Source organism: Asparagus officinalis, chromosome 8 (genome assembly GCF_001876935.1).
Source record: "Asparagus officinalis chromosome 8, Aspof.V1, whole genome shotgun sequence".
Taxonomy (NCBI): domain Eukaryota; kingdom Viridiplantae; phylum Streptophyta; class Magnoliopsida; order Asparagales; family Asparagaceae; genus Asparagus; species Asparagus officinalis.
The window spans coordinates 128974847-128994510 of NC_033801.1; the positions used below are offsets into that span (position 1 = coordinate 128974847).

Sequence of the window (19664 nt, forward strand, 5' to 3'; positions counted from 1 at the left end):
CGCATCAAACCCGTTGATGGCTGAGGATTTGCCAAAAATCCTATAAATATGCGAGTCATTGACGCATCAGATTTACTTTCAAATCCTTCCACGTCTTGGATGGTGCCGTGCCCATTGCCAAAAATCCTATAAATATGCGAGTCATTGACGCATCAACTTTATGAGTTGGTCTCGTGACTCGAGCATCCAACGACCTTGGGATAAGATCCATGCTCCAATTCCTTAAGAGCTTAAACCGTGTGTACTCCAGCAGACGTACGAGTATAAACTGTGTCAAATGCCGAACAGTGCATCATAATGAAGCCTGGACGCCGGACAACGCGTCGCAATGAAGCTCAAACGCCAGACAACGCGTTATAGATGAAGATTCAACGCAGTCAATCGATGATAAGTTCTGTGTTGAAGCAGCAAACTCGAGCCAAAAAGTCAAGAAATCAGGAATCGACTTCAAGTTCAAATTCCAACAACGGTCAGACAATAAATGCAGCACCGGAACCCCTACAGGCATTCTACAAAGCACTGAATAGCCTGAAGGAATTGAAGGAATCCAGAACAGAAGTCATTCCAGAGTCCCGTTACACCGACTGAAGGTTGGGACAATCACATCCAAAGTATTCCAGACTCTTCTATAAAAGAATGAGACTGAAATACTTTGGAGGGGGTATCTGTAGGCGTATAAAATTGCCTATAGGTCCCTTAGCACAGCTCGACGCCGATTTAACAAACGGACCACCGGGCGACGTATCCAAACAAGACCGTTAGCTCGCCAACGCTGAAGCCAAGCTATACGCAACGGAGCAGGTTAACGAGGCGACAAATCGCACCCAAGCATTGGAATGCATCCACTCGCACGCGGAATCAAACCAATGTTAAGGTGAATCACCGAGTCATCTAAACAAGAGCGAACTCGGATGAATCACGATCAAATCAACATCAATTCCGGACTCAAATTCAGAAGTTGGTTTACTGCCATATCAGGAACCCGACTCACTGCCAAATCTGGAATCAAGTCAAAGAGTCGTTGCCAAGTCAATCAACCACACAAGAGAACCAGAACCGGAAACAAAGGACGAAACGGACAAACACCCGGGGACTCGGCCGAAACCGAACCACCCATGGGTGGCTAGGCTCAGAACTGTGCGCGGGCACAGTTCTGAGTGCCTATAAATAGGCCTTGTGCTCATTTGTTTCAGAGGTTGGAAATTTTGGAGAGAGGCGAAGCCCTGCTGGATTGAAGACTCAGATCTAAAAAAGATCACAACTTTGAAGGCTTGGAGACTTGGACTTTCAGATCCGGTGCTCGGCGATCACCAACGCCAAATAAGGCAGGAGTTCGAGAGGATTGGATTTGAGATCTACACGATCACACTCCGGATCTAAGCTTGGTTCTTAGATCCCGAGATTCGAGCGGTTGTTTCCTTGGTGAAACAATCCCTCCCGGCTATTATTCCCTTGGTGGAATATTACCCGTCATATCGTGTAGATCCGACCGGATCGAGATCACGCGGTGGTCCACGGCAAATAACCCCGGCGCAGGCAAAGAACCCACCAAAGCGAGCGACCGCAAAACAGGAGCTCGCGATTAGTTCGACAAATAAGGAAAATTGTAATCTTTACTTTGTTTTCTTTGATTTTTCATTGTAACCGGATCTTATAAAAAGACCGGATCTTTGTAACGCATAAAGTTGTTAACTGAGATAGCAATGATATCAACAATGAAGAAAGCTACGATTTTTCCCGCGAACAATCTGGCGACCACAGTGGGAGCCAACAGCTTTACTGCCGAAGCTGTCGCGTCGCAGCCGCGGATCCCGATCCCGGTCGAGGAGGAGGTCGAGTACGAATTCGACCAACAAAAGTTCGAGGAGTATCTGTCATCCTCGTCCGAATCCACCTCCCCTCGCAAGTCCAAGTCTCCAAAGCTCTCTTCCAAGAGAAAACTTCGTTGGTACGAAGAAGTTGAAGCTGCCAACGAAGATCTCGCCCCGTTTGATGCCGAAGCTGCATCGGGTGAGATCTCTCCTTCCAACCAGGTCAGATCTGCTCTGGCCGAATCTTCCGTTGCCGAGGGCGTAGTGACTCTCTCAAAGAGAGCCCGCCAAAGGCAACGTCAGCGCCTTGCGAAACAAATCGCAAAGGCAATGGAATCTGTGGACGGGATCCGTTACAACACGGATCTGAAGAACAGAAGAGGCGAACGACCTCAACAACCAATGAATGGCAACTCCTCCAAGCCACCAACGAACGAATGGATCCGTGTCAAACGGAACCGTTCAACGCTGGAGGATCGCATTCAGAAGCGCCGCGCACTCTCAGCACAAGCACGAGCTCAAGTTCAAGAAGCCCGTAGAAGGTGGCAGAATGGAGTAGCCAAGAAATCACCACTAACTCACAAAATATGGAGGCCAAAGTCCAAAGTGGTGAGTCAGGCCGAGGATCGACCTTTACAGCCTTCAAAACGAGTTCAACCTCCCGAACCATCCCGAGGAAGGAGGTCAATCTTGGAGCGCCTCGGTCCAATTCCCGACGAGCGCAACGAAGTCCATGAACGCTCGGGCCCGATGAAGAGGCTCCGAACTAATCAACATGCTGGGGGTCGACACAACCCTCAACATGACAAAGAGTTTACGGCACCCAAGCGCACTACCTTGCGCATCGAAGTTCGGGAGCCCGCTGAGAATTCATGTCTACAAAGGCGTGTTTCGAGGCGAGTGACTCTCGGAAGTCCAAATAAGGCAGTTTGCTCTCAGAAGGAAACGTTGTCATCCGAGGATGATAACGTTATACCTGGGAAATCATGCCAACACGCGATAGGTTACTCCGATCAAATGGACGAGTTGTACTATCGTGCTGGGGGTACGAACAAAACAAGAAAAAGAAGCCCTCAAGGGCTCGAAACTCAGTGCCCATGTGCCAAGCTCATTCGGGTAGTACTGTCTCAATGCAACTGCATCAAGGGAGTCCCCGAGAGAATTTCAGTGTTCGAAAGGCTCGGCACCGAAACGCCAAAACCAAGGCATAGGCGCTTCCGGCAAAGAAGAACAGTGGTTAAGGATGGAGAATTTCCGAAGGTCACCGCCAACATGACCAGCAAAGAGACATCGACACAGATTGATCTCAAATCGTTTCTGGAAGCGTCCCGGCGTGTAACCCGTCTGCAGTCCGGAGCCATCGCACGAGGAACTTATGGTAGGGTTCGGATAAGATTGCCTTCGGAAGATGAAGAATCGGATTCCTGCTCTGCTGTCGCATCGGACAATACAGTGTCCAGCGAAGGACAACCCCGCGAGTCATTCATGATAGGCGCGGAAGAAATGGCCAAAATGCTTGAAGACGCTTTGGCTAAGCAGAAAGAAAGTTTTAAATTCGAGATGGAGACGGCCATGCAGCAGATGAGAGAGATGCATGAACAGCAAATCCAAGCATTCAGGAACCAACAAGGTGAACCAAGCCACCGTAACCAGGTTGCTCAGGAAAAGGAGCACGCGGATGGGGATGAAGCTCACAATGCCAATAACCCTCCCATCAATGCAGGGGGTGGTAGTGAGGATGCCAACGGGGATACAAGTGAAGACTTGAAGATCAAAAGCCTCGAGAGTAAAATCAATACGTTGCTGTCTGCTCAAGAGGTAAAGAAAACGGGCATTCCTTGTCCATACCCGAGGGAATGGGAATCAATCCCCTATCCGGCGAAGTTTAGTCTAATCAACTTCACGCCGTTCGATGGAAGGGGTTCCCCCACCCAGCATTTGATTTATTTCAAATCGCACCTGGGTGCTATCTCTGGGAACGAGCCTCTGATGGTGCGGTCATTCGTCGGCACTCTTCGCGGAGCTGCCTTCGATTGGTATCGTCGCCTCAAGCCAGGAAGCGTGAACAGCTGGGATGACATGGAGACGAAGTTCCTTGCAAATTTCTTCGACGACGACACCGAGATCTCTATCGGATCGTTGCTCGACGAGAAACAAAAAGACGGGGAGTTAGTCGACACCTTCGTCAAAAGGTTCCGGAACAAGGCGATGAATTGCCGGGACCCGATCACCGAGGAATTCATTCTCCAGACTTGCCACAACAACCTCGCATTGGACGTATTGGAGGCAATGGGGACAGCACCGTCTGACACTTGGAAGGATCTGAAGGTGCGCGGTGAACAAGCCGAACGCTTCCTTAAAAGGAAGAAGGCCGAAAGGAACCAACCGACGGTTAATCTGCTGGACTCAAACTTCGCTTCCCGTGGTAAGGGCAAAGCACCTGCAGCTGCTGGTGGTGCTAATCAAGCGTCACAACAGCAATCCCGAAGGCAGCAGAAGACTTCGGGTCCGAGACTCCAGAGAGAGTATTCCTTCAAGGACGAAGACGTTCCAACCATCTTCGAATCGCTCCTCGAAGGCAACAAGATCAAGCTACCACCTATCACGAATCAGGAGGAAGCTGATAACACTACGGACCCAAAGTACTGTGCATACCACAGAAGGGTTGTTCATCCCACCAAGGATTGCTTTGCTCTCAGGAATAGCATTCAGACCTTGGTCGAAGCCGGCGTTATAACGCTAAGGTAAGCCAAATAAAAACGGCAAAACTCCGACCGGTATAAGAGTATAAACTGCTTCCTGACACTCCAAAGAGTATACGAGTATAAACTGTTTCTCAACACTCCGAAAAGTATACGAGTATAAACTGCTTCTTAATACTCCAATAGGTATATGAGTCTAAACTGTTTCCCCACTTTTGACGGGAAGTTCCTGGAGAATATTAAGCTAATATTCTTAAGGATAACCCGGTTAGTTAACTGATAATAATGTCCGAACCAGTTCCGCAGAGGAAACTGGGGGTGGACGATTTATGTAACGGGAAGTTCCCAAAACCACAGCAATGTAATGAATAAGGACTCCCATTCAAGTTCTCACTGTGTCTGTGCACTCAACACTCTCTCTGTTAGAGTCTGGACGTAAAGTTCCTGATTGGTCAAACCTTCTTACAGTTAGGACCACAGTCAAAATCCCCTCTCGATTCTCCCAATGAACGAGAGGTCCACAAATCAAGCGATCAAACCTTCCTACAGTTAGGATCGTCTTAAACCTTCCATTCGGTCAAACCTTTCTACAGTTAGGACCAAAACCAAAAACCCCTCTCGATTCCTCCAATGAACGAGAGGTCCACTTTCAAATCGAGTGATCAAACCTTCCTACAGTTAGGGTCACCTCAAACCTCCCACTTGGTCAAACCTTCCTACAGTTAGGACCAAAACCACGATTCATTCTCGATAAACGAGAAATTCATCTTTAGTTCGATAATCAAACCTTCCGACAGTTAGGGTTATCCGAATCTTTTTGATTCTCGGAGTGGAGATCCCACTCTTAGTTTCACCTTTCCGGATTCTGGGGGTGGAGATCCCACCTCGAGTCTCCTTTCCTTCTTTGTTCGGGGAATAGAATATAAAATTCTTCCTTCCCCATACCAATCCTTTTCGAAGAATTCAGGATTCATCCTAGGAAGTTTATCCCGAATCCTAAGCAGGGATAAGTCTGCGCCTAACACGCGCTGCCGGTTTAGTCTTTTTTCTGCACAAAAAGACACCAGAGTTCGATTCTGGGGTATTCTATCCTGAAACCTAAGCAAGGATAAGTCTGCGCCTGACACGCGCTGCCGGTCAGTTCTTAACCGTTTAAAAAGAACACCCGTTCACATATTCAACATTGTGACAGGTTGTTATTAATAACACCAAAATCCATGCCTTACACGCATGGGGAATTTCATCCTGAATCCTAAGAAAGGATATGCCGACGCCTAACACGCGTCGCCGGTTTAGTCTTTCCCCGTAGAAAAAGACACCAGAGTTCGATTCTGGGGTATTTTATCCCGAAGCCTAAGGAGGGATAAGTCAACGTTTAATACACGTTGCTGGGTAGCCTATTCCCATGACAACGGCGAAGTCTATGTATTCAAAGTCATAGCAACAAGTCTTAGAGGATTCAGTCTCTAAGCACAACGTTACATGCGGAACGGATTTAGACAATTCGCATGCTAGCCCGACTCAAACGGTAGTCGGTAAAGGTTAATCAAATCCGTTAAAGGCTTGGGGTTAGCCAAAAATCCTAAAGTCAGCGCCTAACACGCGTCGCCGGGTAGTCTATTCCCGTGAGAAAGACGAAGTCTACGTATTCGAAGTCGTAGCATCAAGTCTAAGGGAGTTCATTCCTTTAGCACAACGTCACATGCGGAACGGACTTAAGACAATCCGCATGTAAGCCCGATTCAAACGGTAATCGGTAAAAGCATGACAAATCCGTTGAGGGCTGAGGATTTGCCAAAAATCCTAAGTCAACGTCTGATACACGTTGCTGTTTAGTCTTTTCACAGGAGAAAGACGAAGTCTACGTATTCAATATCGTAGCACTAAAAGAGTTAACTCTTTTAGCATAACGTCACATGCGGAACGGACTTAAAACAATCCGCATGCTAGCCCGACTCAAACGGTAGTCGGTAAAGGCGCATCAAACCCGTTGATGGCTGAGGATTTGCCAAAAATCCTATAAATATGCGAGTCATTGACGCATCAACTTTATGAGTTGGTCTCGTGACTCGAGCATCCAACGACCTTGGGATAAGATCCATGCTCCAATTCCTTAAGAGCTTAAACCGTGTGTACTCCAGCAGACGTACGAGTATAAACTGTGTCAAATGCCGAACAGTGCATCATAATGAAGCCTGGACGCCGGACAACGCGTCGCAATGAAGCTCAAACGCCAGACAACGCGTTATAGATGAAGATTCAACGCAGTCAATCGATGATAAGTTCTGTGTTGAAGCAGCAAACTCGAGCCAAAAAGTCAAGAAATCAAGAATCGACTTCAAGTTCAAATTCCAACAACGGTCAGACAATAAATGCAGCACCGGAACCCCTACAGGCATTCTACAAAGCACTGAATAGCCTGAAGGAATTGAAGGAATCCAGAACAGAAGTCATTCCAGAGTCCCGTTACACCGACTGAAGGTTGGGACAATCACATCCAAAGTATTCCAGACTCTTCTATAAAAGAATGAGACTGAAATACTTTGGAGGGGGTATCTGTAGGCGTATAAAATTGCCTATAGGTCCCTTAGCACAGCTCGACGCCGATTTAACAAACGGACCACCGGGCGACGTATCCAAACAAGACCGTTAGCTCGCCAACGCTGAAGCCAAGCTATACGCAACGGAGCAGGTTAACGAGGCGACAAATCGCACCCAAGCATTGGAATGCATCCACTCGCACGCGGAATCAAACCAATGTTTAGGTGAATCACCGAGTCATCTAAACAAGAGCGAACTCGGATGAATCACGATCAAATCAACATCAATTCCGGACTCAAATTCAGAAGTTGGTTTACTGCCATATCAGGAACCCGACTCACTGCCAAATCTGGAATCAAGTCAAAGAGTCGTTGCCAAGTCAATCAACCACACAAGAGAACCAGAACCGGAAACAAAGGACGAAACGGACAAACACCCGGGGACTCGGCCGAAACCGAACCACCCCAGGGTGGCTCGGCCCAAGCCGAGCCACCCTGAGGTGGCTCGGCCAAGGCCGAGCCACCCATGGGTGGCTAGGCTCAGAACTGTGCGCGGGCACAGTTCTGAGTGCCTATAAATAGGCCTTGTGCTCATTTGTTTCAGAGGTTGGAAATTTTGGAGAGAGGCGAAGCCCTGCTGGATTGAAGACTCAGATCTAAAAAAGATCACAACTTTGAAGGCTTGGAGACTTGGACTTTCAGATCCGGTGCTCGGCGATCACCAACGCCAAATAAGGCAGGAGTTCGAGAGGATTGGATTTGAGATCTACACGATCACACTCCGGATCTAAGCTTGGTTCTTAGATCCCGAGATTCGAGCGGTTGTTTCCTTGGTGAAACAATCCCTCCCGGCTATTATTCCCTTGGTGGAATATTACCCGTCATATCGTGTAGATCCGACCGGATCGAGATCACGCGGTGGTCCACGGCAAATAACCCCGGCGCAGGCAAAGAACCCACCAAAGCGAGCGACCGCAAAACAGGAGCTCGCGATTAGTTCGACAAATAAGGAAAATTGTAATCTTTACTTTGTTTTCTTTGATTTTTCATTGTAACCGGATCTTATAAAAAGACCGGATCTTTGTAACGCATAAAGTTGTTAACTGAGATAGCAATGATATCAACAATGAAGAAAGACACGATTTTTCCCGCGAACAACCCCCTGCATTGACGGGAGGGTTATTGGCATTGTGAGCTCCATCCCTATCCGTGTGCTCTTCTTCCTGAACAACCTGATTACGGTGACTTGGTTCACCTTGTTGGTTCCTGAATGCCTGGATTTGTTGCTCATGCATCTCTCTCATAGTCTGCAGGGCCATCTGCATCTCAAACTTGAAACTTTCTTTCTGCTTAGCCAAAGCGTCTTCAAGCATCTTGGCCATTTCTTCCGCGCTTATCATAAATGACTCGCGGGGTTGTCCTTCGCTGGACACTGTATTGTCCGATGCGACAGCAGAGCAGGAATCCGATTCTTCATCTTCCGAAGGCAATCTTGTCCGAACCCTACCATAAGTTCCTCGTGCGATGGCTCCGGACTGCAGACGGGTTACACGCCGAGATGCTTCCAGAAACGACTTGAGATCAATCTGTGTCAATGTCTCTTTGCTGGTCATGTTGGCGGTGACCCTCGGAAATTCTCCGTCTTTAACCACCGTTCTTCTTTGCCGGAAACGCCTATACCTTGGTTTTGGCGTTTCGGTGCCGAGCCTTTCGAACACTGAAATTCTCTCGGGGACTCCCTTGATGCAGTTGCATTGAGACAGTACTACCCGAATGAGCTTGGCACATGGGCACTGAGTTTCGAGCCCTTGAGGGCTTCTTTTTCTTGTTTTGTTCGTACCCCCAGCACGATAGTACAACTCGTCCATTTGATCGGAGTAACCTATCGCGTGTTGGCATGATTTCCCAGGTATAACGTTATCATCCTCGGATGACAACGTTTCCTTCTGAGAGCAAACTGCCTTATTTGGACTTCCGAGAGTCACTCGCCTCGAAACACGCCTTTGTAGACATGAATTCTCAGCGGGCTCCCGAACTTCGATGCGCAAGGTAGTGCGCTTGGGTGCCGTAAACTCTTTGTCATGTTGAGGGTTGTGTCGACCCCCAGCATGTTGATTAGTTCGGAGCCTCTTCATCGGGCCCGAGCGTTCATGGACTTCGTTGCGCTCGTCGGGAATTGGACCGAGGCGCTCCAAGATTGACCTCCTTCCTCGGGATGGTTCGGGAGGTTGAACTCGTTTTGAAGGCTGTAAAGGTCGATCCTCGGCCTGACTCACCACTTCATTGGTGGTTGAGGCTGTTTGCCTCTTCTGTTCTTCAACTCCGCGTGGTAGCGGAATCCGTCCGTAGACTCCATCGCCTTAGCGAATTGCCGCGCAAGGCGTTGACGACGCCTCTGGCGGGCTCTCTTTGAGAGAGTCACAACGCCCTGAACAGTAGAGGCGTTGGCGGGAGTTGGGTTGACCTGATTGGAGGTCGGTGGAACTTCATTTGACGCAACTTCGGCGTCAGTTGGGTTGAGAGCTTCGTGGGCTTCCCGAGCAGCTTCAAACCAACGAGCTTTTCTCCCGGAGGAGAACTTCTTGGACTTGCGGGGGGAGATAGAGCCGGACGAGGACACGTACTCCTCGAACTTGGCTTGGTCGAACTCGTACTCGACCTCCTCCACGACCGGGATTGCAATCCGCGGCTGCGACGCATCGATCTCGTTGGCGAGATCGTCGGCTCCCACTGTGGTCGCCAGATTGTTCGCGTGGAAAACTGTTTTCTTTTTCATTGATATGATTGTCATCTTGGGTTACAAAGATCCGGTCTTTTATAGATCCGGTTACAACTAAATCAAAGAAAGAAGAAAAAAAGTAAAAATTACAACTTTCCTCTTGTGAACAAATCGCAAGCTCCTGTTTTGCGGTTGCTTGCTTGTGTGGGTTCTTTGCCAACGCCGGGGTTAATCCGTGGACCACCGCGCGATCTAGATCCGGTCGGATCTACACGATTATGCGGGTATTATTCCACGAAGGGAATAATAGCCGGGAGGGATTAATCCACCAAGGGAATAATCGCTCAGATCTCGAGATCTAAGACCAAGCTTAGATCTGGAGTGTAGTCTCGTGTAGATCTCAGATCTGTTCTTTCTTCCTCTCGAGATCCTGCCTTTTCTGACGTGGATGGTCGCCGAGGATCAGATCTGAATGTGCAAGTCTTCTGGTCTTCAAGCTCCGAGTTCACTCTTCAATCCGGCAGAGTTTCGGCTCTTGAAAGTTCGACCTCCGAAAATGAACATCTCTAGGCCTATTTATAGGCTCTCAGGACAGTGGCCGCAAAAAGAGAAATGTCGGCCACCTCTGGCCACTGTCGGCCACCTCGGGCCACTGTCGGCCACCTCGGGGTGGCCGGCACTGTGCCTAGCCACCTTGAGGTGGCTCGGCTCATGGCCAAGCCACCTTGAGGTGGCTCGGCCACCGAGCCACCTCAAGGTGGCTCGGCTGAGGCCGAGCCACCTTGGGGTGGCTCGGCTTTGGCCGAGCCCCCACGGGCGGTGTTTTCCGACTTCTTCGAGTCGTTTTCCGTTGTCTCGTTTGTCCGTGTTTCGGTTGATCTGAGACTCTGATTTGATGATCTGATTTGGCAGTAAGTTGGATTCCTGATTTGGCAGTAAATCCGCTTCTGAGTTCGAGTCCGAAACTGATCTTGATTCGATCGTGATTCGTCCGAGTCCGCTCTCGGTTGGATGACTCGTTGATTCCTCAACTCATTAGCTTAATTCTGCACTCGGGTGGATTCATTCCGTCACTTCTGTGCGATTCGTCGATCTCGTCGCCTCGTTGGTTCGTCGGTTTGTGCCGAGCTATGCTAGGGGACCTATAAGCAATTTTATATGCCTACAGCTACTGATAATGTCTTTAATTAATGTGTTCTATCGTTAAAAATATCTGCTGGGTAATACCAATTTATTTACTAAATGGAGTGTATAATAAATTTATCTGCTGGGTAAGAGTGACTTTGGCCAAATCTGAGAAGCAGTGCAAAAATCTGTTGCTATTTTACAAAAAATATGTGCTCAAAGGATGGTTATTCACTTGTGTATCTTTTTATGCATGATTCATTCACGGTAGTTATTCACTTGTGTTGTATTTACTAGTTATTAATAAGTTCACAGCCCTACAACAAATAATTTGAGTATGGGGTTAATATGTATGTGTTTTGATTTTTAATTTAAAATTTTATGTTATAAGTAAAAATTATAGATGGATGGTGATTTTGATGATGAAGATGTTGTTATAAGAATATGTGTTGGGGTTGCATTTTCAGTCATGGTTATAGTTTTCACATTTTTGAGGAGAATGAAGTATCGCCGTAGATCAATACGGTATGGACCAAATGATAAAAGACTAAGGCATAAAAAGATTTGGGCAGAGTTGATGAGTCATATATATCACAGTTATAGTGATAGTTGTCAAAACTTTGTTAGAATGTGCTCATGTGCTTTTATGAAACTAGCAAAGTTAATAAGGAAAAAACATCTCTTAAAGGACTCAAGGCATATAACAATAGTGGAGCAGCTTGCCATAACATTAAATATATTGGGTCATAAGTCCAAAAATCGTATGATGAGAACACAATTCATAAGATCAGGGAAGACAGTTAGTACATACTTCAACAGAGTATTGCAAGCTATTTCGTGTGAACAAGGCTGATATATGAAACAAGCATCGAGTGAAGTGCCTCAAGAGATCCTAAGCAATCCATCATTTTATCCATTTCCAAGGTATATCATCCACTACCAATTTACGCAAATAATTCTCTAAACAAATCATATATTACATTAACAAAGTAAGTTGTACTCTATAGGATTGCATAGGTATGATAGATGGGACACGTGCGGATGTCATGCTACCTGCTTCACTTGTTGCGCATTTCAGAGGGCATAAAGGTGTCGCACAAAATATTTTTGCGACTTATACACCAAACAAACTGTTCACCTATGTTTTAGTTAGGTGGGAGGGGTCGGCTAACGACTATAGAATACTTCAAGATGCTCTATCTAAACCACAACCATATGGCTTACGGGTGTACACTGGTAACAATATCGTTAACTTAAAGTAATTACTCACTAATAATTACATTACATAAATCTAATTAAATTACTGTGTAATATGTAGGTAAATATTACTTGTGCGATGCGAGGTACACAACCCAACCGGGTTTTATATCTCCGTATCATGGTGTTCGTTATCATCTAAAGGAATTTACGGGGAGAACACCTCAAAATAGGAGGGAGTTATTCAATCTTAGACATTCATCTTTGAGATCAAAGGTTGAAACTACCTTTGGTATATTGAAGAATTGTTTCAAGATTCTCACAGCAAAATCCTACTACCCCTTCCCCGCACAAGTTAACATTGTTTTGGCATGCATGATTCTCCATAACTACATTACAACAGCCGATTCAGACGATGACTTGTTCAATGAGACCATCGACTTTGAAGATGATGGTGTTGGAGAGGAAAATAATGAAGAAACCAACGTTATGGATTTCACTCTGTCCTAAACAGTAAGAGAACAAAACGCCTTAAAGGATGAGTGGAGGTTTCATAGAGATCAAATCGCATTGGACACGTGGATTGATTATTGTAGTAAATATCGGCATGGTGACACGTCTGAGTTTGCCTTGTGATTTGCTATGATGGTTTGGATGTTTTTTGTAGTACTTTATGTTTGTTTTTCATGTAACTTAATGAGTCTTTTTGTTGACTATGATGTTACTCGGTGACTTTCCCTATTTATGATTTACTTAGTTCTTGTTGCTTTAATCACATTTGTAAGGTATTCATATGTTCACTACTTATCATTTTGGGGGTATCAAATTACATTATTGCAATTACCTGCTACAGTTTGTATGTCATAAATTGATGACCTCTATCTTTATGTATCAAATTACATTATTGCAATTACCTGCTACAGTTTGTATGTCATAAATTGATGACCTCTATCTTTATGCTTGCTATGACATTTGTTTTCATTAATGCTACAGTTTGTATGTCATAAATTGATGACCTCTATCTTTATGCTTGCTATGACATTTGTTTTCATTAATAATTTGATTTCAGTAATTGTAATGATCGATGTACTGAAATTTGTTGCTTTAATCACACTTGCTTTTATTTTTATGACTCACATATGACTTGTTTAGAACTACATTTGCTAAAATATAGGAAATGGGTGATAAATCATCCTTTGAAGGGAATGATTTGGGCAAAGAGATGACTATTACTCACTCCACAACTTCAATGGCCCCACCACCTTCTCATGCGTTCCCGAGAAGCAGTGGCTTCAACCACAGTTTCAATCCCATATTTCAGTTATCCTCACTCTTTGTGCAATCACCCTCAGTATTTTCAAATGTATCACATTACGATGGTAACCTTTTCTCTATACTAAACCCCATTTCATCTTACATGCACATGCTCAGTAGTCCATCACCTTTGCCACAAACTTTTCAAGCCTCCAATTCATTCGGGCAATTTCATTCTCCAACTAGTATTATAGGAACTACTTCTGATTCAGGTAAGAATAAAAATATTAGTAGAGGATGAAGTCGTAGCAACTTCAGCTTGTACACCAAGAAAAGACAAATCTCTTGCTCATAACAAAAGAAAAATCCCACTTGAACCAGAAGTCGCAAATGTTGCCCCAACCAGATGGTGGACCTCTGCTCATACCCTTTCTTACAAATTTGGCCAAGTCTGGTCTTAAGTCAGACAAAAACTTTAAACAACATGCATTTGCAATTGCAGACATGAAAGTGAACAAGAAATTTGGTACTTCATTTGTTACAAAAAATATTGTTAACCATATGAAAACCATTCGTTCTTGGTTTCAAGACATGCAGGCTGCTCGTAGTATCAGCGGTGCAGGTTGGGATGAAGAAACACAAACTATCATGCTGGATCCTGAGAGTTTTGATACGTGGAATGAGGTAAATAAAGTTTTAATCTATTCAAATTGATGGTGGTATGAACGATGTATTCTCGTATACATTATGCAAATGATGTTATTGATGCATGCAGGATAAAAGTAAGAGCAGGCTTAAAGCTTATATCAATAAGCCTCTGAAACATTATGAGAACCTAGCTATCATTTGTGGGGATGATCAAGCAAGAAGTAACTTTGCTAAAGCTTCATTAGAGAAATTTGGTGGTCAGGAGCCTATTAACCTTGCAGATTGACAATAAGGATGTTAGCGTTCCTATGACCCAAAAGTCCCATCACACGGTCAACTTGTTAGATGAAGATAATCAATCTCAAAACAACAACGTCAAAGCAACCAGCCAGGACAATCAAAAGAAAATTCCTTCGGCTAAAGGGAGGGAGAAGAAGGCCCACTATGAGCATGAGATCATGCAATAAATGGTAGACGAAGTTAAAAACTTTTCTTCATCTCTCAATCTTGTTAATCTGCACTGGACAGAGAAATTGTCCAAAGCTATCTTCAGGTACAAAGATACTTATCCAATAGAAGTCCTTGAGCTTTTTCATGATACCATATATGAGGATAATTCCAAGGGCAGACATTTTATAGGTAAGAGTGACTTTGGCCAAAGGGCTTTGTTGGACAATTTCATGAAGAGGCAAGATGGGGGGAAGCTAGTTTGACAATCCAGGTATTGCTTTGATCTGGTGCTTAAATGGTTGCAATAGCTATCTAATATAATCCACGCTGATTTCTTTACCTATTGTTATTTACAGGAACATTTTGGAGCTGGATGAGACATATTTATTTTGCACACTAGGCCTAACAATGATATTATTATGTTGTAAAACTTCTAGGTGGTGGGTATGCTTGCATATTTTTGGATACGATGCAGTAGCTACGTTTGTGATTTATGATGCAACCTGTATATTATGTTGAGTGATGCTTACGATGGAGTTGTGCAAAGTTTAATTTTGGTTACACTGATTTTTTGCCTAATTTTAGGTGCCACATAGGATTCCATGCCATGATTGAGGTGTCCCATTCATCGCTAATACAAGCCGGTATGACAAGTTGTCATTTTTTTTAACTTGGACGGTGCTATGATGAGTGCATGCAACTATTATATGCAATCACATGTAACATAACAATGTCAAGGCGAGGCAAGTTCATGTTGGCCACAACCATTTAACATATATTGCAGTCTTTGATTGTTATAGCTACATTGTACATGCGTAACTGATTGTTAATGAGGAGCCTGAGCACTGTTTTTTGATGCAGTTTGTATATGCATGCACAACCTACTGCAATGATGATTGTCTTTTTTCTGATATTCTAAGATAGTAAATATTACATGCAATGTTTTGGCGAGGCGGTCCCAACATTTACTTAATGAGCTGAGGAGTAACATGTAAAGGAATGCGACCAACATTGCGATGCAAGTGTTTACTAGTGTGGGATATATGATGATGTAGACATATATATGAGCACATTTTATCTAACTTTGTTTGTCATTCTCACCATTAGATAATACCTCTGCATTTTTTGATATGAAGATGTAAAATTGGGTTAAATAATACTTTGTTTTATCTCACTTTGTTTATCATGATTTCATGTCTGGATTCATGATTTGTTTATTATGATTTCATGTCTGGATTCATGAGGCATTTCACTGCATATTTCTTTATTGTTCTGGATTTTCCCAGACTATTACACTCTTTAACGCATTTCACTTTGTTTGTTTCCCAGACTATTAATTTTTTGTATATAATAGGTGCATAACTTACTTCTCTATACTTAGGGGCTGTTTTCACCTTTCTGTTTTCTTGTGAGTATAGTGCTGGATTTTATTGTTGTGAAAAATACATTTCTGATGCATTTTTCAGCACAACCCATTTTGCCAAATTTTTTATTTTTTTTACCTGTTTTCACATGTGAGTATTTTGCAGCACTACCCAATTTCCCAGACTATTACACTCACATGTTCTGGATTTTTCAGCACTACCCAGTATAGTCATCAGAGAGTTTTATTGTTCTGGATGTCTGAATTCAGATATTAAGTTCTTGTTTGTTACATGTTTTCACATGTGAGTATTTTGCATATAATAATTGCAGTTGGAGTTATTGCTTTTCTGCAATTTTTGTTACATATATACATGAAGGGATTTGCATCTCATTGTTTTTTCAATATGTTCACTTATGTATTTGAACTCATACATTACACATGAGTCCTTGCATTCTAAAGAGATTTATGCATTATATTTATAAAAAAAGTAGATTACAATGTTTACGACAACAAGGAAAATACTAAATATTCCTAAGACAACAAGTCTTTTCTTCAATTAATCGACTTGTTGATTTCCAAACTTTAATTCTCTTCGCAAATGCTTTATTTTCATATCTATTATTTCTGAAACATTATGAGGATAGGCTTCATATTTGATTGCTTTACCTTTTTTGACATCATGCTCATCTTCTGCCCACCTAAAAAATTGCATTGCCTATTTCGGTATTTGGCGCAGCCCTAAAAGTATTTGCCCTTATTCGATCCATTTTTGCACAATTTTAATGGCATCGGTATTTTACAATGGAAAGTTACCTCTGCAGCTCTATTTTGAGAGATTTGGGTTGTTTCCATGGCTTAGCTAAGCTTGTGAAGAAGCCTCTTTGGTTAAGTATTTGCTCAGGCTTCTGCAGTTTGAAGAGAGGAAATAAGTTGAGGGGAGATTGATTTGCAAATGTTAATTCAGCATATCCCAACTATATATGTGCATGCATGAGTTACTGTGACGAATGAGGAGGCTCATGTCACTGCTTTCTTGTTTATTTTTTGCCCGTTGCTAAAATTTTAACGTTGTCAGGCTCTTATCATTGTTTGGGAGGTAAGCTCACCGTGGTGAGCTTATATATGTTTCTCATTTTGGGGAGTGTGCATGCCAAACAAATGAAGTGGAAGAAATGTGAAAAATGACTATGGTTTCTTTATTACATAGTGTTGTACCAAACATGTGAAAAGGAGAGCTTTGTTTTTAATCACTTGATTTCACTATGAAACAAACAAAATATCTCAAATCAGGGAAACCCCATTGAAATGTCAAGAAATAGTTTTCATCCTACATTTCTGTTTTTTTTCCAGAAATGTACCGAACAACCACTAATTAACAATGATGAGATAGAAAAGAAACCGCACTCTTGTGTGTCTCAAATATCTCACAAGAACAATCATCTGTACGAAAATTACAGAAAAAAGGAAAAGCTAAAATCAGAACATAGGAAGAACCAAAAAAGGGGGAAATCAAAACGAAGGAAGTGGTAACTAGTTAGGGAACATTTGGCAACCGTGATGTTTTTGCCGTTTCTATTTTTTTTCAACAAAAACAAAGAAACGTGTTTGACAAACGAGACGTTTTTTTGACTTGTCCCTTTACAAAATCTAAAAATTAAACATTTTTCTCAAAACATCAAAAAGTTGTTTTGAGATTCTGTTTTTTCATCTAAGCCATCGCCGCCCTCCTGTCACAAGTCCGTGCAGGCCCGGAGGTGGCTTGCCCGTCGCCGCCGCCAACCCCAAGACAACGTCCGCCTTCTCTGGCCCCGCCGCTCGCAACCGTACCGACCGCGCGGCGGCCGCCCGCCGCGTCCACCGGTCACGAGCCGCCACCGCCATCGTCTCCCCGGCCCCGCCGTCGTCCCCGCCCGAAGCGCCGCGCCACCCTCCACTCGCCGTCGCTGGCAATCGCCACCGGCTGCGCCGCCACCACGGCATCGCTATGGATCGGCACCAGGTCGCCAGCCCACGGCCACCAACCCGCTGGCCCGTCGCCGCCTTGCTCGTTGGCCTGCCGAGCGGACCACCTGCCGTCGCACACCCGCCGCCACCATGCCACCGCGGCCACTCCGCCACCGCCGTCGGCCCATCGGACCGGGGCTGCCGGCCACCCTCCCCCGCCGCAGCCAATTGTCGGCGCCCCGTCCGGCTGCCGCCACTGGTCGACGGCCACCGCCATCGCGCCCACCGGCCACCACGCGCCACCTCCTCCGTTGGCCACGCCGCCCGCCGGCGCGCCTGTCGGCCGGCCGCCCCGACGGCTCGCCGCTACCCCGCTAGAGCCGACGGTCGTCGTTCACTGGGCACCGCCGCCGTCGCCGCCCGCCCACTGCCGCTATATAAATGGTCAAACTAGTTTGACCAAATGGTGTTTTCAAAACACATTTGAAAAAGAAACACCATGACATGGTGTTTTTTACAAAAACTAAACAAAAAAAAACACATTGATTAACCAAACACACCCTAAAGTTTTTTCACAACGTTGAACCTTGATATCACGTGAAATCAACAAACTGCTCAAGGCACTTACAACACCGATCGTGAGCAGTTGTCTATTTCGATTCATTTTAATAATTCTGCTCATATTTTCCAAAATGGTCCAAGAGCAATTGCCTATCATAGCATCTGGCACGCTACTTTCAGTGTGAATCATCACACATATCGCATGAAAATCCAATCTAACCATTCTTCAAAATCTCATGACTGAACTCAGGTTCATACATAATGTGCTTGATCTGATCGTTCAACGCAAAATTATCAAAAGCAGGCGTTCCAAATATGCATGATCCATCAAACATCTATTGAAGGCTTGTACAGGAGGAAGAAACACAACGCTTACAGATTTCATACCCTTTCTCAAGGCCTTAAAAAGGACAGCAAGTCGGAAAATAACCCCGTTAGGCGAGCAGCTTATAAATTCTGAAACTGCTATTTGCACTAAAGACCAAGGAGCGCAGAGGCCTTGATAACTCATGAATTTGATCGCAAATCACGAGGAAGAACACCGACATTTTCTGTTCCTGTAATGCGAAAGTATTCGATTTAGAGTGTAGTTACCATTGCTCAAAGAAACACATGTAACCTGGCAGATACCTGACCGATTGTTTCATAGCTAATACAAACATTCAGTATGAAAGGACACATCGGTTCCTCTTTACTCAATTTTCACATAGAAAATGCTCGTCGTCACGGACACATAATTAAACAAAAAATCACAAAAAAAGGAAATAAAAAAGCTATTAAAACTTTTTGCACTGCCTAGTTTCTCATCGCCTCAAACTCTAGAAGATGGTAATCAAGAAGCCTAACGCCACTCATATCTTCTCTTGGCAGAGTCTCCAATGACACAGCAAATGGAACACGAGGAGAAGTATCGCCAGACTTACCCAAAACTTTTTTCCGACAGAGTGGGCAATCCGAATGAGAGCTCAACCAAGTATCAATACAGGAAACGTGAAACGAGTGCGAGCAGCTAGGCAGAACTCTCAATAACTCCCCTTCTCCAAATTCCGCGAGACAAATTGCACAGTCAGAGCTGCCAGAGTCAGCATCCTTCTTGTATTGATTTGCCTGTAGAGAGTTTATAACGTCGATATTGAGACCTCGAGTCTCAGAATCTAATGAAGGGGTTTCTGGATTGTGATCAGAGGGTAGATGTCTCTGATATGTGAAGACTGAGAGATAGATATCTTTTAGGAGCTTGTAGAGGCAAAACAGGAGTATGAGAGCAGAGGCTGCTCCAATGAAGGAGATTGAGAGCTTGCTCCATGTTGAACTTGAAGAAGAAAATAATGAACCTTCAAACATATT

General features: G+C 44.5%; 2 protein-coding genes across 2 annotated transcripts in view; both read right to left on the bottom strand.

Annotated features, from left to right (window-relative positions):
* The window catches only part of LOC109821931 (histone H2B.3), a 3521-nt gene extending 3406 nt beyond the window's left edge, over nucleotides 1–115 (bottom strand). The window contains exon 1 of the mRNA XM_020388087.1: nucleotides 77–115. Within this exon, the coding sequence (XP_020243676.1) occupies nucleotides 77–115 (39 nt within the window). The remainder of the gene's footprint in view (nucleotides 1–76) is intronic.
* Nucleotides 19113–19661, bottom strand: LOC109821932 (RING-H2 finger protein ATL52-like). The gene has a single exon (XM_020388089.1). The coding sequence runs from the start codon at nucleotides 19659–19661 to the stop codon at nucleotides 19113–19115; it is 549 nt and encodes a 182-aa protein (XP_020243678.1).